This window comes from Podarcis gaigeae (assembly GCF_964106915.1).
Source record: "Podarcis gaigeae genome assembly, chromosome: 10".
In the NCBI taxonomy this organism is placed as follows: Eukaryota; Metazoa; Chordata; class Lepidosauria; order Squamata; family Lacertidae; genus Podarcis; species Podarcis gaigeae.
In genome coordinates this window covers 5,290,197-5,314,100 of record NC_139686.1, presented here as the reverse complement: position 1 = coordinate 5,314,100, position 23,904 = coordinate 5,290,197, and the positions used below count along the sequence as shown (strand labels likewise).

Sequence of the window (23,904 nt, the reverse complement as noted above, 5' to 3'; positions counted from 1 at the left end):
GACCTAATGGTCAGGGGTCCCTTTTACTAGTCATCATTAATTGCAGGACTTCTGCTGTGGAGATTTGCTTCGCAGTCTTCATTTTGTGGGCCTTTGCAATGACTCTGTGAAGTACGTCAGTGCTCCCATTATACAGACGGTGCACTGAGGCACAAAGAGTGCCTAGTTTAAGGCCACAAAAGGAGGCCATAGTCTGCGGGTGCACATCTCCAATATTCTGGGGAAGTTTATCCTTCGACAAATTGGAAAAGAGAAGTATGCAAACTCACCATCTAGCTGCATGAGCACATCCCACTCTGTTTATGCCGGGCCAGGAATGCAGGTGACATATTTGCAGACTTGAGTCTCAAAGAACGCTCATTCGGCCTATCTTATTTCCAGTGAGAGTGACAGCTTGGGAACGGCCTTTTCTAAACAAGTTGTCTTACCCATTCTATTGTAACTTCTTCTTTTTCTTAGGCAGTGCTTATCGTTGCAGTCATTTTATGTAGGCTACTTTGTGAGGTCTGCCTGAAAAGTGGTATATAAATAGAACAGAAATAAAACCCATATATGCTTGGAAGAAGAGTGGAGTATAAATGCAAGGAACAATTAAACTCTGGTGACTGAGGCTTGTATACATGCTATGGGTTACCCATGAATTTTGGAGCTAATGAGAGATGGGATGGCCATCTGTCATGGATGCTCTAGTTAAGATTTCTGCATTGCAGGGGGTTGGGCTAGATGACCCGTGGGGTCCCTTCCAACTCTACGATTCTATGAGGTTAGGGACCCAGTGGTTCCATAATTACCAGCAAATTCACTACTGATGTGAGATTTGAATCTGGTTTGGTCCGTCCCCCCTCCTTTCCATTTTTGGCTGTTGGGATTCTTACAGCTAAAACAATGTCTCTTCCACAAACACCTTCCAATCAACTCCGGATTTTGGCTCTCATCTCTCTTGTATTTCGTTCATGACTTTCACCGCTTAACTGGTGAAACCCATGCTTGGGGAAGGTGTGGATCTGTGGGGGGCGGGAATGCAGTCTTGTTGACCTTTCCGAAAACCTTCAAACCTGGCCATGCCAAAGATTACACCTGCCAGGTATTGATTACATGAAGCGGCAAGGAGAGGATTAAGCCATACAATGTCTTGGCAGCCTCGTTGCTTAGCTAATGTCTTGGGCTAATGATCTGTCCAGATCAGAGGCGCTCTCGGAATAGGCACTTCTGGGTTTGCTTCTATATTTGTGTGAAAGGTTATCTGTGGAAGAGGTGGGTGGGTGGTGCAGCAGCAGGGAGTAAGTGGTGTAGGACAACCTGTGTGAATAGGGGCAGCTCATGTAGCTATGAGAAGCTAAATGAAACGAGAGATGACGCCGCTTTAGCTTGTCCCATTTCCAAGGAAAATGAAGGGTACCAACTCCGGTAGCTTCAAAGTTCAAACCTTGTCTGAACTGCAGAATCAATTCAGACAAATGTCAGACTTTCCTATCTCTCCCCCCCCCCCCAATTTTTTAAAAATAATTTGCGAATTCTGGTGGTTCCCTCGCTGCGAGAAGCCAAGTTAAGGGAACCAGACAGAGGGCCTTCTCGGTGGTGGCACCCACCCTGTGGAACGCCCTTCCACCAGATGTCAAAGAGAAAAACAACTACCAGACTTTTAGAAGACATCTGAAGGCAGCCCTGTTTAGGGAAGCTTTTAATGTTAGATGCATTACTGTATTTTAATATTTTGTTGGAAGCCGCCCAGAGTGGCTGGGGAAGCCCAGCCAGATGGGCGAGGTATAAATAATTATTATTATTATTATTATTATTATTATTATTATTATTATTATTATTATATCAGGACAACATTTGCCTTACCGTCTTGATTTATTTTGACATTCGGATACTTGAAAACATGCCCTATAAATGCTCCATGTTTTTAACGTGCAAGTACATCTGCACCACCCAAACTATTGGAGTAGGGAACACACCATTAGATTACATTGATAGGCTTGACCCAAAAGGCCTGGAAATATTTGTCAGAATTGAGCTGCATTGTTCACAGCAGTGCAGGGCCTCCCCTTCTCTAGGGGACATTTGCAGCACTCTTTGTTGTATGCTGGCATAGTGGTGAATCTAGCAGCTCGACAGCAGGTGGTCTGCCTTTCTTGGATCACATGATTCATGGTGTCCTGGCTTGAACTGACCGCAGTGCAACGGAACAGTGGCCCGGGGAGTATGAAATTAGGTGCCTGAACCTCAGGGGCTCCTGACACACACACACACACACACACACACACAGTTGTGTTGCCGCTTCAGAAGATAATCTATCGAAAAGATAATGTTTGCTAACATACGACGAAGAACCTTTAGACTGCAGAGAGGCTTGCCATTCCACTCTAATTATTTACTTAATCCCGTTCTGTCTGGTGTATGTGCGGCACCTAATTCCCCCCCCCCCCCCTTGAATCCAGGACAAAATCATCTGGATATCCCTGAACTGAAATGGGAGCAATTTCTTTGGATGTTTACAAGGCTTATTAAACTGCTGCTGGGCTGTCTTCCTCTGTAGCTATTGCAGACTAATACCTTAGGCTGGCATCCATCTGTCTCGAGAAACAGGAGGTAAAGCCTTTGAGGGTGAAGTCAGATGATTGGAGAGTTGCAGCATCTGCTGTGTCTGTACAGACCAATACGGAGGAGACATGTTTTTTTGCAGCTGGGGAAGATGAAGGTGTCCAGTTGTGCTAATGTAGATCCACCGCAACATTTCTTCTCTGCATTCCCAGCGGCCATTCCTCCTCTGGTCACAGCTGCAGATGCACGACCTGACTGTCTCCAGATACTGATACCACGTTCCGTGTTTGGGATGAGCTGCCTGCTGAGTGCAACCTTCTCCTACCTGATTCTCTCCAGATGTGGTCCAAAACATCTGGAAGGCACCAGGTTGTGGAAGGCTTCTTTAAGAGTCTCTGGGACCTGGTGGCCATTCGCCTTCAGGCATTGCTGCTTGTGACCTTCATCAATGGGACGTTGTGAAAAGCCAGCCTGGTGAATTTGTGTCTGCAGAAGGCTGCCCCAGTTGAACCACATTCAGGTAGTTAGCCGTGTTGGTCTGCAGTAGAAATATATATTTTTTAAAAATTGTCCAGTAGCACCTTAAAGGTAAAGGGGACCCCTGACCATTAGGTCCAGTCGTGGCTGACTCTGGGGTTGCAGCGCTCATCTTGCTTTATTGGCCGAGGGAGCCGGCGTACAGCTTCTGGGTCATGTGGCCAGCATGACTAAGCCGCTTCTGGCGAACCAGAGCAGCGCACGGAAACGCTGTTTACCTTCCCGCCGGAGCAGTACCTATTTATCTACTTGCACTTTGTGCTTTCGAACTGCTAGGTTGGCAGGAGCTGGGACCGAGCAATGGGAGCTCACCCCATCGCGGAGATACGAACCGCCAACCTTCTGATCGGCCAGTCCTAGGCTCTGTGGTTTAACTCACAGCGCCACCCGCGTCCCTAGCAAGTAGCACCTTAGAGGCCAACTAAGTTTGTTCTTAGTATCTTGTTCTTGGTATCTGAAGAAGTGTGCATGCACACAAAAGCTCATACCAAGAACAAATTTAGCTAGCGTGCTACTGGACAATTTGTTATTTTTTTTATATATTTCCAGTTGAACCAGGCATGGAAATGCCTCTTGTTCAAGAATGCTCAGAGCTGAACTTGGTTTAGGGTCGTCTTGTACTACTTTCTCAGGCTCCTTCAAAGTAAAGGCATTTGACGAACACCAGCTTAGTGTTAACTCTCTGAAGACCCCCTTGCAAGTATTGGTAGTCAGAAGTCAGCTGCAGACCTGAAGCAGTGGCCAAAAAAACTTCCCAACCTGTTAAATGTACTCTCAGTGGCAAAGCCAACTTGGCCTTTCTGTAACGGGGAATGCCCATTAATGTTGTAGCCCTTGTAGAAGTTTCTAACAGTAGCCTTAGAAATAGGTGTGTTTGTTCTTATATTGCAGATTGGCACTTCTTTAATGGTTTATCTTCTGCAAAACCTGGAAGCTGTCTTGTCTCCCTCTTACCTAACTAAAGCTGCAGAGAGCCAGTGTGGTGTAGTGGTTAAGAGTCTCGTAATCTGGTGAACCGGGTTCGCTTCCCCGCTCCTCCACATGCAGCTGCTGGGTGACCTTGGGACAGTCACACTTCTCTGAAGTCTCTCAGCCCCACTCACCTCACAGAGTGTTTGTTGTGGGGGAGGAAGGGAAAGGAGAATGTTAGCCGCTTTGAGACTCCTGAAGGGGAGTGAAAGGCGGGATATCAAATCCAAACTCTTCTTCTTCTTCAATGTTCTGCAGCCCTTAAATTTTATAGACTGCCTTCTACAAATCAGCTTGCAAAATGGTGCACAGATAAAAACTTAACAAATTACAAAGCGAGACATGTATTACATAAGTAGGGCCTGCAACAAAGTGTTGCAGTTTGTCCTCCATCCTGAAAAGAGAGCTCCTGTTCAGTATTCCAGCATGCACCCCCAGGTCTGTTTTTCCTTTTCCATTTGTCACACTGCCTAGTGGGCATGATTGGTCCTCATTGTGTTGTTTGTGGCTTTGTTTGGTCTTTAGGTCCCCCTCAGGTATATTCCATGTTTTTTATACTTCCTCCAAGCGTGCCGATGCCTCCCTCTTGTTTCTTGACAGCCCTATCCTTGGCTGCAATCCTGGAGGTACTCACCCATCAGAATTTTTCTATTATAAGGAGTTATAGTTCCAGAGAAATACACAGAGTTAAACAGCAAAACAGCAGTGGTGGTTCCTGTTCTGCAAATCACAGCATTAAGCACCTAGGCCTGGTGAACAAAAGAACGCTTACTTTGTCAGAGCAGTTCTGACCAAGAATGGTCGGTGCTGCTCTCAGCCAGAGCGGCCTCCCCTGTCCCTGCTATGTGGTCCCTTGAGAACTTTATGCGCCAACACTGAATTTCCCTCCGTTGTCATGTAAGGAAGTTTAGCTGCAAGTATTTTTAATGGATTGTGCTATAAAAGTCATACCAATGTTTGGGATAAACTTAGCAGTGAGTTTGCCTTGTCTCAGTTTGGGATGAGTTCTCCCAAGAAGGGAGAAGGGACCCCTGACCATTAGGTCCAGTCGTGGCCGACTCTGGGGTTGCGGCGCTCATCTCGCTTTATTGGATGAGGAAGCCGGCATACAGCTTCCGGGTCACGTGGCTAGCATGACTAAGCCGCTTCTGGCGAACCAGAGCAGTGCACGGAAACATTGTTTACCTTCCCGCTGGAGCGGTACGTATTTATCTACTTGCACTTTGAGGTGCTTTCAAACTGCTAGGTTGGCAGGAGCAGGGACCGAGCAATGGGAGCTCACCCCGTCGCGGGGATTCGAACCGCCGACCTTCTGATCAGCAAGCCCTAGGCTCTGTGGTTTAACCCACAGCGCCACCTGCGTCCCTTTTAAGTACAAGATACCTTGAGCTTAATTCAGGTTGGGGCCGAATCGGCTCATTTTAAAGCTTGCCCCATTCTGAACTCCAGACCTTGCTGTGTTCCCAGGGGTGTCATTTTCCAAATTAACAGGTCTGTGGCCATTTGTGTGTGCCCTCCCCCCCCCCCCGTTTTTTCAGGCCTTCTTCCACTTCCGTAAAACATATCTTCTTGTAGCAGCAGTTGGGAAGGGCCACAGTGAACAGGCTGCTCCTTAAACCTTCATCAGGTCCTAAAGCCTGACTGGTACCCAGGAACAAGGACCCTTGCCAATGGATCCCAAGCTACAATACCAGGGTTCCTTGCTGCTGGAAAGGTAAATGGGTTTCTCCCCCCATGGGGATGAATTGAAAAGGAGCCATACTTGTTTTTGAGCTGAGCTGGAATTCAATAGTATTTTGGCTTTGATTGCAGTAACCTTAACATTTCCCACCTGGAAGCGTGTGGGGTGGGGTGTGTGTTTCCAAAACTATTCATCAGCTTTAGATTTGGCAAATCGCACGCTGTGTACTGGCAGAGGTGGGGGGGGGCAGGTGTCAGGGAACTGCCATCGGAGCCAGAGGTGGAGGGAAGGCTCCAGAGGGATGCCGGAGAGGGTCCCAGTAGGGAGAGAGGCAGCCCATCTGCTGGGGAAGGAAATCAGCGTAGCACCAGTGGAGAAGGGGGGCAGATGGGGGAATCGGCGAGGGGGCTCCAGGACTCCTTGCCGGAGACCAGCGGGGAGAGCACGGGTCCTCCACTGCCCACACCCTCCCACCGCAGAAGGCTTCCGCGCAGGGAGAGTAGGAGGAGACTAGGCGTCAAAGAACTTCTTTGCTGGAAGAAGTTCAAGAAATGCCCGCTGACGGATTCTGCCAGCGATTGAGACAGCCACGGATGGGTGGCTGTCCGGACAGAAAGGGTTCACCCAGTTAACCCAGCCAGGTGTGGTGACGACTTACGCACGAGCAACCCCTAGAACCATTACAGCAGGGAAGTATAAAGAACAAGCAAGAGCACAACTGTGTATCTGACAGCAAGAGCCGAAATCCCTATAGAAAAAGCTGTACTTGCCCCACACCCCTCCTGGCACTCGGTATGGAACTGGCTAGGGCGGAAGGCTCTCGGCTTTCGTTTTTAAAAATAGCATGTTCCTAGAGCTCATGCTTGGGGGTCCTGTTGCAGGTGCTACACTTCCCAATCTCTGGAAAGTCCTGTCAAACCCTGTGCTGTCTGAAGGCGTTGTGTATTTTCCACTTCCCAGCACAGCTACAAGGCTCATTGCAAAGTACCCTCCCGGGCCAGATTGTTGTGGGCAGGTGTGGCGCAGACCCTTCTGTGGAATCCCGTGTCTTGCAACTATATGCTGCGTTTTATTTAGCTTGGTTTGGCAGCCCCCCTACTAATGCTTCCAAAGTGTGCTGAGCAGCTCTCGGAGGCAACTCTGATTCTGACAGAACTGTTGCCTTGCCATGGGAGCTCCTTGCCCGCCATTCACACAGTTTTTCTTGAGCGGTGCTTGTGTAAGCTGGTCACATCTACTGGCTTACACAGGTGTGGTGTAGAATGTTGGACTAGGACCTGGGAGGGTTCAAACCTCCACTTGGCTGTGTAGCTCATTAGGTGACCTTGCTCCAGTTGCAGTCTCTCAGCCTGAACTCCCTCACAGGATTACTGTGAAGATAAAATGGGGAGGGAGGGGACCTGTATGCCACCTTGAGCTCTTTGGAGGTAAGGTGGGGTAAAGGTAAAGGGACCCCTGACCATTAGGTCCAGTTGTGACCGACTCTGGGGTTGTGGCGCTCATCTCTCTTTACTGGCCGAGGGAGCCAGCGTACAGCTTCCGGGTCATGTGGCCAGCATGACTAAGCCGCTTCTGGCGAACCAGAGCAGCGCACAGAAACGCCGTTTACCTTCCCGCTGGAGCGGTACCTATTTATCTACTTGCACTGGCATGCTTTCGAACTGCTAGGTTGGCAGGAGCAGGGACTGAGCAACGGGAGCTCACCCTGTCGCACGGATTTGAACCGCCGACCTTCTGATCGGCAAGCCCTAGGTTTAACCCACAGCACCACCCTCATGCCAAGGTGGGGTATTCATGCAATAAATAAAAATAAACTCTGTGTCTTATTGGCAGACCTGTCCAGGGTAGATATGCAGGAGGGCAGGGAGACAAAGCATGTCCTCTGTTGCCCCACTGTTTGGGAATGAATAATGTTGGTGATCAGCCTACATTGGGCGTTTGCTGCCCAGCTATTAGAGCAAATGCTAGAAGGCCATCTTGCAACTGCTTGGCCTGAGCCATAAATGCCTACACACCTCTCCTCTTGAGCTTACTGGGTTTTGTGTTTCTTTTTATAAAAAAAAGGATCAGTAGCATATTGAAAAACATTCCTTTTCTTGTCAACAGCTCTTCCAAAGAGGAAGGGAGGGAGGCGGTGTGATGCCAGAGTTCACTCTGACCTTGGAAGTTCAATAGCTATTCTTTTTAGGATGCTGGTCAGGAGAAGAATGTGTGTCTATGTGTGTTTTTCTCATGTTGTGCCAACTTCCTGCCTCCAAACAGTGAGTTCAGTCTGCTTGGCAGGTGCAGTGAAAGTCCATACAATCTGGGGGGAATCCTACATTTTCCAGTGGAACAGCTCCACAGAGGTCTTGGGCAAAAGGGGATTATATCTGTCCATAGAGAATAGGCCTATCACCAACTATCAGCATGGTAACTCAGTGGAGCCTCCATCTGCAGGAGATGTATACCCCTGAATCCCCGTTGCGTAAGGGGCAAAAATGTGTGGTGGGATTAGGCCTCCATGCTCTGCTTGTGAGCTTCCCAGAAGCACCAAACTGGCCACTGTGGGACCCAGGGGCTCTCTCCTTCTGCTTGTCTCTCTCTGCTCCGTTCTAGCCTCACTTCTGCGCCTGTTTACATTAGTGGTCCTGAGATAATGCCGCCTTAATTCTCTTCAATCTGCCTTTTTCCGTGACCAGAGGGTTATTCAGGGCCACTTCAGGCATTAATATGTTTATCAGAGCTGCTCTTCAGGTTTCCCAGACTGGCCCATTTTACGGGAGATCGCATCTACTGCTCAAAAAGCTCTGCGCTCTGAAAGGCACTCCGCTCCTCATGGACCAAAGGGGGAATGAGAAGGCAGCCATTAATTTATTGGACCTTAAAACGAGGAGCAACTGGAAGCAAACCACTTTGATCTCCTCCCCTCAAATCCTTCATTTTGGAGTTTCTATTAAATATGGAGGCAGGTGATATATTTGGAGTTGGTTTGCTAGAGCCATATCTCATGTGCACACATTTTTCCTGTCCCACTGTTGTCGTGGGCTAAGCAGGTTTTGCAAGCTCTTCCCCAATAGGGATTCGAAAGCTTGTAAGACCTGTTTGACCAGAGACAAAAGAGATGAGTGTGCACACCATGGAAAACAGCGTCTGAAAAACACTACCTCCAAATAACTCTTTGGGGAAACAAATCATTTGCTTCCCATGATAGCTTTCGGGAAGAATGCATCATTCTTCCATGAGCACCTGTTGGGTTTCCATGAAAGAACCGGGTGTTCACCAGGGCTGCCATCTTTATCTGGAGGTGGGCTCTACAGATACAGCAGAGAGCTGAAACTGCACATTTAATCCTGACTAGTAGGGGGAAAGGGACACGGGTGGCGCTGTGGTCTAAACCACTGAGCCTCTTGGGTTTGCTGATCGGAAGGTCGGCGGTTCTAATTCCCGCAACGGGGTGAGCTCCCGTTGCTCAGTCCCTGCTCCTGCCAACCTAGCAGGACGTCGAAGTGCAAGTAGATAAATAAGTACCGCTCTGGCGGGAAGGTAAACGGTGTTTCCGTGCGCTGTTCTGGTTCGCCAGAAGCGGCTTAGTCTCATGCTGGCCACATGACCCAGAAGCTGTACGCCAGCTCCCTTGGCCAATAAAGTGAGATGAGCGCCGCAACCCCAGAGTCAGCCACAACTGGACCCAATGGTCAGGGGTCCCTTTACCTTTTAGTAGGGGGAAAAGCTCTGAGACACTGCCTGGCAGGACTTAAGAAATCTTGAAAAGCTTCTGGGAGAACAGAGGCGCAGAGTGAGCCTGTTCCAAATGCTGTCAGCTTGGATTCAGCACCAGTGTCCCCCATGGGTGGGGTGGAGAGACTCTGCTGCTACAAAGCCCCACATCCTATGTGAACCCTTGTCACTGGGTGGTGGGTACAAGGGTCAAACTGGGCACGAGATGGGGGCGATCTCCTGACCCTTTACCATTTGATACTGAAATCATAACCATGGGCAGCTTCAGATGTCGTCAGAGCAGTGACGGGAGGTGGGGCAGTTTAATTCTTTCCATCTGGCCAGTTTTCTGTAGATCAAAATGAAGCTTTGTGCCTTGCACCCCACCCTCCATAAATGGGAAAGCAACATGGGAGGGGCAGTTTTAATTAAAGAAAATGCCCCATTGGGAAAGGCTCCCACCCCACCATTCTCTACTACTCTGATCAAATTTGCAGTCCCACCACCCCCAAGCTGCATTTCAAATATAGGGCGACTGCATGCTGTCCTTCAACTGTACTTCTACTCTGGAGCGCAGGAAATGAGAAAGCCTCGCCTCACAGGCTGCTAAGAAGCAGCTGCTCCCCTGCTCAGCTTAGAATCTATGGACATTTCCCGCAGGCCTCCATGGGGGGGGGTCTTTGTGTTATTACCATTTATTAAGTTTTGTATCCCTCCCTCCCTTCCTCCCGAAGGAGCCCAGGGCGGCAAAAAAACAAAGCAGCGAAAACAGTGCAATTAGAAACGAAAACATATTTGCGGCATTCGAAACTGTTTAAGAACATCTGCAAACATGTTAGATCGAAAACATTCTGCTCAGAACAATATTCTGCTATAAGACTCCCCAGCTGGCTAACTCGAGGTGTCCTCAGACGTTTCACAACAGCCGTCAGAACTATTATCCAGCCACCATCGGGCAGAGTTGGAGGCAAATCAGTGAGAGCAAGAACCGGGCGGGAAGGGGGGGGTCAAATGAAGGTTGTCCCTGGGAACTGAGGACACTTAAGCAGCACCTAAGGTTTTCTTAGGGACGCGGGTGGCGTTATGGGTTAAACCACTTGCCGATCAGAAGGTCGGTGGTTCAAATCCCCACGATGGGGTGAGCTCCCGTTGCTCGGTCCCTGCTCCTGCCAACCTAGCAGTTCGAAAGCACATCAAAGTGCAAGCAGATAAATAGGTACCACTCCGGCGGGAGGATATACGGCGTTTCCGTGCGCTGCTCTGGTTTGCCAGAAGCGGCTTAGTGATGCTGGCCACATGACCCAGAAGCTGTACGCCGGCTCCCTCGGCCAATAAAGCGAGATGAGCACCGCAATCCCAGAGTCGGCCACGACTGGACCTAATGGTCAGGGGTCCCTTTACCTTTTAAGGTTTTCTTAACATAGTGGCTAGAGTGGCTTTCTCAAACCTGGGTCTTCAGCTGTTCTTGGACTACAACTCCCATCGTCCCTAGCTAACAGGACCGGTGGTCATGGGTGATGGGAGTTGTAGTCAAACAACAGCTGGAGACCCAGGTTTGGGAAACACTCCCGTATGTGGTGGACGTTGTGGAACACTTGAGAGGTTCTGGATTTTATCAGGAGACATTTCTTGTGGGGGTGCGGTGTAGCTTCCTACGTGGTTGAACTGGGACTGCGTCTGCCAGCCTTTTCCAACTTGCAGTTGTCCCCCAGATGTTTTGGGGCTACATCAGCCCCAGCCAGAGCAAGCAATAATAATAATAATAATAACGGAAGTTTCGTCCAAAACATCTGGACGGCAGGCACCAAGTTGAGGGAGGCCGTTGTAAACAGAGGAATTTGAGGACAGTGACTCTCCTGGTATTGTATTGCATATTGCTAAGAATTTCAGCAATCTTTTTCCTCAGCTAACGTAGCAAAAGAATGTTACTGGGGAATTCAGTATGCAGATTCGGTCTGTTTTTGATATCTCCTACCTTGGACAAAATGTACTTTTGTTTCGAGCCTGCAGAAGTTCGGCTCCCCTGGGATCACACACACAAAGACACACACGCTTTTCTCCCTGATGTTTCCTTAAAAAACTATTTGTGCATGCATGCATTTGTGCCAGTTCTTTCACTATTGGGATTCTCCTACCTGCTAAGAATGAGGAAATGCCTCTGAGTTGGTCAGTTTTTGCAAAAGGGGAAAATGCCCAGAATATCCTGCTGCTCCCGCTGAAGCTGTCCCTTGTCCAAGACTGTGTTGGAAGTGGGATGTTGGGTCTACACAGTTACCCTGAGGCCATTGGCACTGTTCTCTGGATGAGCAAGCAAGTGGCATATTACAAGGCTGAACCAACTCCCCTGGAGCCGTTGCTCAGGACCAGAGAGGCATCAGTTCTCCAGGATTAGGATAACGTCCAGGTCTAAATTCAGTATGGTAAACAGTCTGCTAAAAGCTTGCAGGAAACCTAGTCTTAATTGTACAAATCTCCTGTTTAGCGCTTAAGATACAGCGGTATGAAATGTCTTTAATGCTGTTTTTTTAAAATTATTTTTAACCAAGGCTGGCAGAATGAATCGACTCTTAATCTTCCAGCACTTGACAGAGTTGAACAAATATTTCAGAATCCATTACAGTGGTGCCCCGCAAGACGAACGCCTCGCAAGACGAAAAACCCGCTAGACGAAAGGGTTTTCCGTTTTTGGAGGAGCTTCGCTAAATGAATTTCTCTATGGGGTTGCTTCGCAAGACGAAAAAATCTTGCGAGTTCCCGCGTTTTTTTCTCGCTTTTTTCCTGCCCTTTCCCTAAGCGCTAAGCCGCTTATCAGCTGTTCCGCTGATAAGCCGCTTCTCAGCTGATCGCTAAAAGCCGCTAGACCGCTAATAGCGCTAATCCGCTAAGCTGTCAATGGGCTTGCTTCGCAAGACGAAAAAACCGCTATACGAAGAGAATCACGGAACGGATTAATTTCGTCTTGTGAGGCACCACTGTACATTTCTTAGCAGCTAGGTATCTGGGATTTCCCCGGTTCTGGATTTATGCCTTTAACCTGCACTTGGATGAAGTTAAGCCTTGGAATGTTTGAACTGCTGGTTTTTGGCACGCTGGTTTCGACTTTCCTCGTGGGTTCGGGTAGGAAAGGGAACAGAATCACGTTGGCTCAGCCAGATAGTGCTGTGCGCAATCAGATTTGCCATTTTTTGTATGTTGTGTTATTACCATGGTTGCCTGTGGATTGCCGTGGGCCCTTATGGAAAGACAGTTTATAAATAGAGAAGGAGAGCTTTGTATTGCTCTCGCTGGATCTGTGGTATAGTGTGGTGGAAGAGAGTAAAATGCAGTTTGCTGTAAGTTTTTGGTGTGTATCAGTCAGAGAGAGAGAGTCATTCAGAGGCCCACACCCCAGGAAGTCTGCTGGTAGCAAGGACTTGGGTGGGCTCTGCCAAGGTAGTAGAAATTATTTGGTGTATCAAATCTCTTGTCAGTGAAAGCTACTCCCTTCAGTGGGGAAGTGGCCATAGCTCATTGCACTTCACTTACTTTGCATGCTGAGAATCCGGGAATCTCAGACAAATTGAAAGAGATTTGGTAGCAGGGCTAGGGAAGACTGCTGGTGTGACTATTAATAGAATTCCACATAGATCATGGGTGGGAAACCTATGGGCTCCGCAGACCCAGTCCTTAGCTTTCCTCCCTGCCCCCTTCTTTAGGGCTGCCATCACACCCACAGTTTGTACGTGGACCAGCGACCACTTGGGGGAGCCACATTATTGCTACTGGTAGGAAAGATGTCCTGGCTTCAGTGCCAGCACGGTGACTTGCTGTGCGATCTGCCACTGCCTGTCTGTCTCCGGTGCTCAGAAGTTTTTGTGTCACTTACTCTATTTTTCCTGCTTCCCTGGCTGCAGGGCTTGATGACCCAGTGATCTGATCCACCAAACCCAACGCAGTTTCAGTTTCTGAGCTTTCTGGAGTTGGGCAATCTGGAGCAAGTATGAACACACCTTGTATTGAATTGGACTGTTGACCCTTCTAGGCTACTTCTCTGTCTTCTCTGACGGGCAGGGGCACTCTAAGGCCTTCAGCAAAAAAAAAAAAAAAAAAAATTTCTCAGCTCTGCTACCTGGGAACTTTTAAACTGCAGGTACCACAGATGCATACGGGACGTGGGTGGCACTGTGGGTTAAACACAGCCTAGGACTTGCTGATCAGAAGGTCGGTGGTTTGAATCCCCGTGACGGGGTGAGCTTCCGTTGCTCGGTCCCTGCTCCTGCCAACCCAGCAGTTCAAAAGCACGTCAAAGTGCAAGTAGATAAATAGGTACCGCTCCGGCAGGAAGGTAAAAGGCGTTTCTGTGCGCTGCTCTGGTTCGCCAGCAGCGGCTTAGTCATGCTGGCCACATGACCCGGAAGCTGTACACCGGCTCCCTCGGCCAGTAAAGCGAGATGAGGGCCGCAACCTCAGAGTCGGCCACGACTGGACCTAATGGTCAGGGGTCCCTTTACCTTTACCACAGATGCATAGCTTACGCACTCCCACTGAACTGTGGATCCTCACCTGAGGCTGAGTCTTGTGCTGGCTCCAGCATGATGGAAATGGGATTTGAATCCACGGCTCCATGGAAGCAAGCTTGGGGCAGCGACCCTAAATAAGGCACTGTGGCATAGGAGCCAAGTGCTTAGTATAATAGGGTCTTGTGAGAACTGGGGCAAGGAGGCTTGTGTTTTCATTTTAAGTTATGGGTCAGTTTCATGGGGTTCTGTTCAAAAGATGTTGGGGTACAGGGTCCTTTGGGCACTAAGTACATGTGCTGGGCTTTTGAGGGCGCTAGCTCCAGGAACATAGAGCAGGGCACAGGGCTCCCCCCCTTAAAGAGGTAAAGGGACCCCTGACCATTAGGTCCAGTCGTGACCAACTCTGGGGTTGCGGCGCTCGTCTCGCTTTATTGGCCAAGGGAGCTGGCGTACAACTTCTGGGTCATGTGGCCAGGAGGACAAAGCCGCTTCTGGCGAAGCAGAGCAGCGCATGGAAATGCCATTTACCTTCCCGCTGGAGTGGTACCTATTTATCTACTTGCACTTTGACGTGCTTTCGAACTGCTAGGTTGGCAGGAGCAGGGACCGAGCAACGGGAGCTCACCCCGTCGCGGGGATTTGAACCGCTGACCTTCTGATCGGCAAGCCCTGGGCTCTGTGGTTTAACCCACAGTGCCACCCGCTGCCTCCCCCTCCTTAGGAATGCACAAAAATACAGCGCAAAAATACAGCGCCCTTTAGTTGCCTTTGCTTCAGCTACCGGAAGCCAGCCTGTGTCAAGTCTTACAGCACTTCTGCGGAATGCACTTTTGCATTCTCTCTCCATCCCCCCCCCCCCCGCAAGATAAAAAAGGGGGGGGGAATCATCTCAAAGAAACTGAAATCAGCAGCTGCCTTCTCTGAAAATAACACATCTATTGTCTCATGGATTGCTTCAGATTTGGCATGATCTGTACTTTTGGAAAAGTCTCTTTCAACAGGTTATTTGAGGGCAAAGGAATTTCTTAGACTTGCAAGCTTAATTCTTCCTAGCTCAGCTTAACTGCTGCTTTCTCCTGCAGACCCTTTACCCGTGGGGTGGGGGGAGCTGTGTACTTCTCATTTTTTTTTCTTTGTGTGTTAAGGGCTCAGTTTGCTTGGGGGGCGTCTCTGGGGGTTTTGATAGGCCTCTGGTAGAAATCTCAGCAGGCGGTGAAGTGCATTTGCTTAACGTAATGTAGAAGTCATGTCTTGTAATCCGAAGAGAGAACAATGTACACAGCAGCCTCATAGCGCTTTCGTCGCTTTGAGCACCTTCCTCCTTGGCCCTCTTCTTTCTAGATCGGAGGAAGAATGAGACAGGGCCTTTTCCTGCTCCCTCATCTAACCGCTTGGGAAAGCAGTGGGGACCAGCTTCTTCCCAGCCTGGGAGAAGAGGAGAGCATCTTTTCTTCACGGGTCGTCGCAAGGCTTTGTGGGTGAAAATCCTATCCTGAGTTGCATCTGCAAATGGTTGAGGAGCCGTGCGGACTCTGGAGCCCAGATTGTAGAACTTGGTTGCATCTTGTGGTTTGTTGGGCTCGTGGTTTGTCTCACCTCAAGCGCATTGCAAGCTGTAACCATGGTCTGCCTTGCCATGCATTGTTTGTTAGGAAGAACAACCCAGAGCCTAGGTTCGTGTATACTTGCTAAGCAAGACGAAAAAACCGCTAGACGAAGAGAATCGCGGAACGAATTCTTTTCGTCTAGCGAGGCACCACTGTAGTCAGAATTCATCTGGAGTCTCTTCTTTGCTTCTCTTCCGAGAGCCGTACGTAGATCTTCTCCTGCCGGCAAATATTTGCACAGGCTTTTCTGCATCCTTCCGACGGCATCAGAATCCTGTCTGCGTTACGTTGTGCAGACACATTTCTTGGAACAATGTTTGGCAGAGGTGGTGTGGAGAGCTAGAACAGGTTTGGGTGGGAGAGTCGAGCAACGCCACAGAGCTGTTTGCACTAAGGCTGCCTCATACGAGCACGTTTCCCCCGAGTGGCTGAGGCAACCTAGTCAGATGGGCAGCATATAAATAAATTATTATTATTATTATTCTCTAAAGCTCTGAGATTGGAGTAAATCTGCACTCTGATCAGTCTGTTGGTTTTCGTTGGGACATTTGACTTGTGTCTGAATTTCCACTTTCTCCAGATTTGAGTATTGCTTTCTTAAGCGGACAAAATGAGAGGAAAAAAAAGGGGGGGGGAGCCAGGATACACAACTTTGTTCTTGAAAGTTGCACATCCAGTTCCCTTTCTGGCAAATGGACACCTTTTAGAAGGAGTTGGGGCAGAACTGAAGTCGCTCACCCCAACCTGGCCCAGAACCAGCTTGTGGTTTTATTTCAAGCTCCTGCAGCAAGTAAGAGATCACACAGAGAAGCTGTGCAACATTTGATTATCTTCCTCTCCTCCCCTTTTTAAGAATATCAGTTAATAACTTAGGTATGGGCAGGCAGGCTGGTGAGAATTATTGTGGCCTACCAGCTTTGATTATAGGTTTAAGGCTTGCTTATGCTGTAGCCAGTTGTTTCTCAAGACTCAGGGCAGTAGGCATTTTATTACTATTATCATTCTAACCATTAAAGCACAATATTAAAAAAAAACAATTTAAAGTAACGTGTACAAGGATCAGATGCAAAGGATGACTGGATAGTTGGATTTCTTTCAGAGCACTGAAAGTTGTATGGCGTGTTTTGGGTGTTCAGGATTTCTTGGCTAAACGGTGTGTTGCCAAAGGTGACTTCTGGTATTTGCATTTAAAGCATTTCCTTTTATTGCCTTTCTGCAGAAAGCTCAGATACACCTGCACAGTAAGAGAGATAGCATAATGTGGTCTCTTCAAATTACACCCGCCTTTCCCATGAATGAATGGGCAGTAAAATGGCAAATATAATTTATTGTGAACAGGAGTAAGGTGATGCATGCTGGGGCAATAAATAAATAAATGAATCTTTATTCACCAGTGTGGTGTAGTGGTTAAGAGCGGTAGTCTCATAATCTGGGGAACCGGGTTCGCTTCCCCGCTCCTCCACATGCAGCTGCTGGGTGACCTTGGGCCAGTCCCACTTCTCTGAAGTTTCTCAGCCCCACTCACCTCACAGAGTGTTTGTTGTGGGGGAGGAAGGGAAAGGAGAATGTTAGCCGCTTTGAGACTCCTTAAAGGGAGTGAAAGGCGGGATATCAAATCCAAACTCTTCTTCTTCTTCTTTATTTCACTGGTGGTGATTGACCAGGGATCATAGTGGAGAGTTTGATGAAGTTGTCGGCCCATACTGGGGATCATCAGGAAGGATACCTACAGGTACCGTAATGCCGTTACACAGATCTGTTGGAATACAAATCCCATTTGGAATACTGTGTGCAGTTCTGGTCAGCTTCTTGAAAAAGGTTCGGAAAAGAGAAAACCAAATGACTCCTCCTCAAAGAGCATAGGAGATTCTTTAGAGAAAATAGGAGTAAGAGGTGACACGATAGAATCTTGTAAAATTATGCACAGCATGGAGAAAGTGAATACAGCGGTAAAAAGGTAAAGGGACCCCAGACCATTAGGTCCAGTCGTGATCGACTCTGGGGTTGTGGCGCTCATCTCGCTTTCCTGGCCAAGGGAGCCGGCGTACAGCTTTTGGGTCATGTGGCCAGCAGGACTAAGCCACTTCTGGCGAACCAGAGCAGCACACGGAAACGCCATTTACCTTCCCGCCAGAGCGGTACCTATTTATTTACTTGCACTTTGAGGTGCTTTCGAACTGCTAGGTTGGCAGGAGCAGGGACCGAACAACGGGAGCTCACCCCGTTGCGGGGATTCGAACCGCCGACCTTCTGATCAGCAAGTCCTAGGCTCTGTGGTTTAACCCACAGCACCACCCGCATCCCTGAATACAGTGGTATCTCGGCTTAATAACTTAATTCGTTCTGGAGTTCCGTTCTTCACCCGAAACTGTTCTTAACCTGAAGCACCACTTTAGCTAATGGGGCCTCCTGCTGCCGCCGCACCGCCAGAGCACGATTTCTGTTCTCATCCTGAAGCAAAGTTCTTAACCCGAGGTACTATTTCTGGGTTAGCGGATTCTGTAACCTGAAGTGTCTGTAACCTGAGATACCACTGTAGAGAAAAGCTTCTCCCCCCCCCCCCCTTTGTATCACTGGGAACTCGTGGGCACCCAGAGAAGCTGAATGTTGGAAGATTCAGGACAGATAAAAAATAAAGTGCTGGTTCACACAGCGCATAGTTAAAACTATGGGGTTTGCTCATGCGGGAGACAGCGATGGCCATCAACTTGGAATGGCTTGAAAAGTGGATTGGACAAATTCATGGAGAGGGCTAATGACGGCTGCTAGCCCTGATGGCTTTGCTTGGCCTCCACAATTTGAGGCAGCAGATCTTCTGAAGACCAGTTGTTGGAAATCACAGGAGGGCAGAGTTTCTCTTGTGCCCGGGGTCCTACTTGCGAGTTTCCCACAGGCATCTGGTTTGGCCACTATGAGGACAGGATTCTGGACTAGACGGTCCATTGGCCTGATCCAGCAGACTCCTGTATCTTAAAGCTCTCGATACAGAAATGAAGCCAATGCTGGAATCTGTAACCTGAAGTCATTTACGGGTTGCAAGCCTTTATATCCTGAACTGTGTTTCACCTGTGTGGTCTGGCCAGGTACTTTGGGTCTGCTTAAACCACGGCAAACAGCCTCAGACGTATTTTGAAGGGGCTTCATTTATGAGAGGATTATTTCAGATTTGCCGGTAAAGGAATTCTAGCAATCTGCTTTTCCCGGGGTGCCAGGGTTCTCGAGAGGCAGGTTTGATAAGCCTCGCGCACGTGACAAACATTTCCTTGACTTGCGTGCACTTAGAATTGAAAGTAAACATGAAGTCACCATCCTAGGAGGACTCAACGAATTTGTAGTGAAGTTCTATGGACCACAAGGAAGTAAGTATGCAAATATTCCCCACCATTTGTGATACTTAAGCTGTTGTTGTTTTTAAAGCACTTCCTACATAATTTGTTGATTTGCCAGGAAAGCGTACCACTGAGAAGAAAGGAAGGGGTTTGGGTGGGTTTTGGGGTTTTCCCCTGTTTCTTTTTTACAAAAATGCCCATCCCCTGTGCCTCTCATGAAACATGTCCTGTCTTACTGTGTGGCTGGGGCTAAACGCTTTGGCACCAGCGAGTGTTTGCCTGGCACCTACAAAAGCCTCCAGGTTCCCATGCCTCCAGGTCACTGCCCTGATCACCATGAGGTGGCAGGGGTGGTTTACTCCCCAACCACCTTGGAAAAGTACACAGAACCGGAAGAGGAAGCTGAAAGGATTATACCTTTCCCCCACTTTTCAAAGCCCAGGTCAGCACTAGAGCTGTTGGATGGAAAGCAGAGTGACCAAGAAGATGGCGGGGAATAATAATAATAATAACAATAATAATAATTTATTTGTACCCTGCCCATCTGGCTGGGTTTCCCCAGTCACGCTGGGCGGCTTCCACAAAGACCAAAAATACACTAAGATGTCACACATTAAAAACTTCCCTGAACAGGGCTGCCTTCAGATGTCTTTTAAACGTCAGGTAGTTATTTTTCTCTTTGACATCTGATGGGAGGGCGTTCCACAGGGCGGGCGCCACTACCAAGAAGGCCCTCTGCCTGGTTCCCTGTAACCTCACTTCTCACAATGAGGGAACCGCCAGAAGGCCCTCGGAGCTGGACCTCAGCGTCCGGGCAGATGCTGAGAAGGGAGGGAAACTGGGACTTAAGGTGGAAGAGGAAAAGGAAACAGTTGAGGAAAGGAGAGAAAATTGGATGAAAGAGAGAAGGGGCAAATGCACACACTTTGGACCAAGTAGAATGGGTCCTCTTAAAATGGCATACTATTTTCTCCAGAGGTTCCCTGCTGCCACCTCCCATCAAATCACAGGTCACCTCTAGCTCCACTGACCAAACCCTAAGAATCATGGATCTGGGGCACCGATCCTTATGGATTCTCATAAGTGATCCCCTCAAAAGCACCATCAAATCGTAGGTCACCTCTGCATACACATTTGTGTTCTGTGATCTGCTGGTGGTTTGGCTTTCACAATCCTTTGTCAAAATCATGAGGATCCATTGCTGTGGATCAATATTTTTATGATGCTAGCAAGCACCAAAACTGATCTTTGTTGTGTAGTCCATCACTGTAAGCTTTCATTTGACGGTGAGTTTTGGGAGGACCCTGTGTAAATACGGAAATTCACAAGGCTCTGGATTAGGTTTTTACCCAGGCCCCTTGGAAAAGCCAAGTGTGTGTGTGTGTGTGTGTATGTGTGTGTGTGTGGCCATTAAATATAGGGCAGTCCAAAAAGCTGAAGGCACCATGCCATTGGGAAGGTCTCCTGCAAAAGCACCATTGGAAGCAAATGGGTTATCATTCAGTCCTTTATGTGCCTTTATGGTTAAGAATGCAAACCATGCTTGAAGATGTTTGTTCAAGTTTGTGCAGCTAACACCGTGTTCCTTCCCTGATTGCAGCACCGTACGAAGGTGGCGTGTGGAAAGTTAGAGTGGACCTTCCTGACAAATACCCCTTCAAATCCCCATCTATAGGTAACGGATTCAAATTTTTACCATTTTTCTTGCTTGTTTAACTCCTAGGAATTGCACAGCCCTTTCCAAATTATCGGTAACTCTCTGGCAAGGTTGCTGCTGTTGTTGTTTAAGTAAAGAGGTCTGAACAATGTCTGAACAATGGTCAGATGTTCCAGAACTTGAACCCATCTATCCAGGAGCCGAGAGATCGAACCTCGGGTCTCTAGACTACAAGCTTCATATATGTAGCTGATGTACCCTCATCTTTGATCTTCTCCCTGCACTCCTTCTACTCACCCCTGCCTCTCTGCATTTGAGCAGCACCAGGAAGCTCCAGACTAAGAAATTGGAAGTGGCATTTAGCACTACTAGTCCCCGCAAAACACACAGACACACCATCAGAACGGTGCAGGTGTGTTGACTGGTCCATGCGTCTGAGCAGCAAAATCTGTCCATGTGCAGTCTGCACAGCTGGCTTTCTGCAGTGAACATGGCATCATCCAGTGAGAGGGGAAAGCGCTTCTGTAGGCCTGAGAACTAGAAGCTTGTTAATAATAATAATAATAATAATAATAAATTTTATTTATATCCCGCCCTCCCCAGCCGAAGCCGGGCTCAGGGCGCCTGACAACAATAAAATAATACAACATTCTAAAATCATTTCATTATGAAATTAATTCAAATCAAATTGATGGCAACCATTGGGCTAGAGTTCTGTGAAGATTGCCAAAGGAGGGAGTCAGGCTGTGCCCTGGCCAAAGGCCTGATGGAACAGCTCTGTCTTGCAGGCCCTGTGGAAAGATGTCAAGTCCCGCAGGGCCCTAGTCTCCTGTGACAGAGCGTTCCACCAGATTGGAGCCACAGCCGAAAAAGCCCTGGCTCTAGTTGAGGCCAACCTAACCTCTCTGTGGCCTGGGACCTTCAAGATGTTTTTGTTTGAAGACCGTAAGTTCCTCTGTGGGACATACCAGGAGAGGCGGTCCCGTAGGTACGAGGTTCCTAGCCCGTATAGGGCTTTAAAGATTAAAACCAGCACCTTAAACCATGGTTCCTAGGAACCATGCATTTTTCTCCAAATGGATGCAGGAGATATTGTCTCCCTGACGAACTAGGCTCTCTTAAAGGTAAAGGGACCCCTGACCGTTAGGTCCAGTCGCGGACAACTCTGGGGTTGCGGCGCTCATCTCGCTTTATTGGCTGAGGGAGCCGGCGTACAGCTTCCGGGTCATGTGGCCAGCATGACTAAGCCGCTTCTCGCGAACCAGAGCAGCGCATGGAAACGCTGTTTACCTTCCTGCCAGAGCGGTACCTACTTATCTACTTGTACTTTGACATGTTTTCGAACTGCTAGGTGGGCAGGAGCAGGGACTGAGCAACGGGAGCTCACCCCGTCACAGGGATTTGAACCGCCGACCTTCTGATCAGCAAGTCCTAGGCTCTGTGGTTTAACCCACAGCGCCACCCGGATCCCAACCAGGCTCTCTTAAGTATTGCCAAAGTTGAAAGCTCAGTGGCTCTATGCACTGAGGATGGGGTTGCTTCCTTGCGGTAAATGATACAGGTGTTAAAAGCATATAGTGTTTGTCTCGCTCTCCCCAAAGGGTGTTTATTCTTCCCTAAAAAATTCTCCTCCATGTGACCAAAATAAGAGCCCATAGAATTCAGGGCAGGGCACAGTGTGGTTGTTTCTCTCCACCCCCCATCACTTGGGAGAGAGCTTTCCTCCACCCTCCTTGGTGCCCCCCACTGCCAGACCTCCTGTATGAGTCATCAGGTCTTGCGTACTTGAGTGGGAGAAGACAATATGACGATACGTGGGTGCCGCCTCCAGGACAGGAGGGCACAACAGATTGGAAGCCGGGGTGATCAGGCAGTGACAAGGCTCACCCCCCTCCCCGTATTGAAAGTAAAGGAGTTCATCTAAGGACACAAGTGGGCCACAGGCTAAATCGTCTCTCGGTCCACAGTGACACAGCACCTGAGCATCTACGAATTCTCACCCTGGGTTCTGTGTCTTGGTCGGTCCCATTAGAGCAGGCATCCCCAACCTGCGGCCTGCCAGATGTTTTGGCCTACAACTCCCATGATCCCTAGCTAACAGGGCCAGTGGTCAGGGATGATGGGAATTGTAGTCTAAAACATCTGGAGGGCCGAAGGATGGGGGTGCCTGCATTAGGGTACAACAGAGCACTGGGACTTGCCTTCATTGTTTTCTTAGCAGATGCAACTTTGAGTATGGGACAAACCCATGTTTACAGTTTCCAAGCAGTGGGTTTTGTTGCTAAACTTCAGTTTTAAAACATGAAGTTGGGAGGCAGCAGTGAATTGCGGCAAAGTCTCGACATGCTTTTCCTGGAGTTTTGAAAAGGGAGGTGCCATCTCAGCAGTTACTGTGCATTTCTACTTAAGGGCAGGTTTATATGTCAACCCACAGAGGTGCTTATGAGGACTCTTCCATCTAGGGAACGGGAGACGCTTGAGGGAGAAGCGGTGTGGAGACGTCATGCGTCTCTTCAAGATGCTTGGACAAGACAGGCGGCCTCCTCTTCCAGCCCAACATCCTTGTTTGAGTCAGCAGGCCGTGGCTGTTTTCATTACTTAAAATAGACCTTTGCATAGTGTATCTGCATTCTATTTTCAGTGCGCTTTGCTTCTTCCCTAATTTGCTTTTCAAGTACTGTCAGCCCACTTAACACACGGCGTTCTCTGGGGCGGGCCCAGGCTTGCGTCCTCAGCCAACTCAAGTGACGCCACTTGGGAGAAAAACCCACCTAGGGTGGAGCTGAGTTTGTGCAGCTACAGGAAAGCCGGCCACACATCTGCCTCTTAACAAACCCAGCGCTGCATTTGCCCAACGGAAATGTGTACAAATGCCAGATTTTTAGTAGCACTTGGAACTAACCGCTCAAGTAGATAGAATCATAGAATTGTAGAGTTGGAAGGGACGGCAGGAACTTCTAGTCCAACCCTGTGCAATGCAGGAATCTCAGCTAAAGCGTCCATGACAGATGGCCATCCAACCTCTGCTTAAAAACCTCCAAGGAAGGAGATTCCACCACCTCCCAAGGGAGGCCGTTCCACTGTCAAACAGCTCTTACTGTCAGAAAGGTCTTCCTGATGTTGAGTCAGAATCTCTGTTCTTGTAACTTGAAGCTATTGGTTTGAGTCCTAGAATCATAGAATCCTAGAGTTGGAAGAGACCCCAAGGGCCATCGAGTCCAACCCCCTGCCAAGCAGGAAACACCATCAGAGCACTCCTGACATATGGTTGTCAAGCCTCTGCTTAAAGACCTCCAAAGAAGGAGACTCCACCACACTCCTTGGCAGCAAATTCCACTGTCAAACAGCTCTTACTGTCAGGAAGTTCTTCCTAATGTTTAGG

General features: G+C 48.6%; 1 protein-coding gene across 2 annotated transcripts in view; it reads left to right on the top strand.

The window, feature by feature from the left end:
* Positions 1-23,904, top strand: part of UBE2H (ubiquitin conjugating enzyme E2 H) — a 63,323-nt gene that overhangs the window by 16,291 nt on the left and 23,128 nt on the right. For both annotated transcript variants that reach the window (XM_083701002.1, XM_083701003.1), the window contains exons 2-3: positions 18,819-18,895; positions 20,466-20,540. In XM_083701002.1, coding sequence (XP_083557128.1) covers positions 18,819-18,895; positions 20,466-20,540 — 152 coding nt within the window. The remainder of the gene's footprint in view (positions 1-18,818; positions 18,896-20,465; positions 20,541-23,904) is intronic.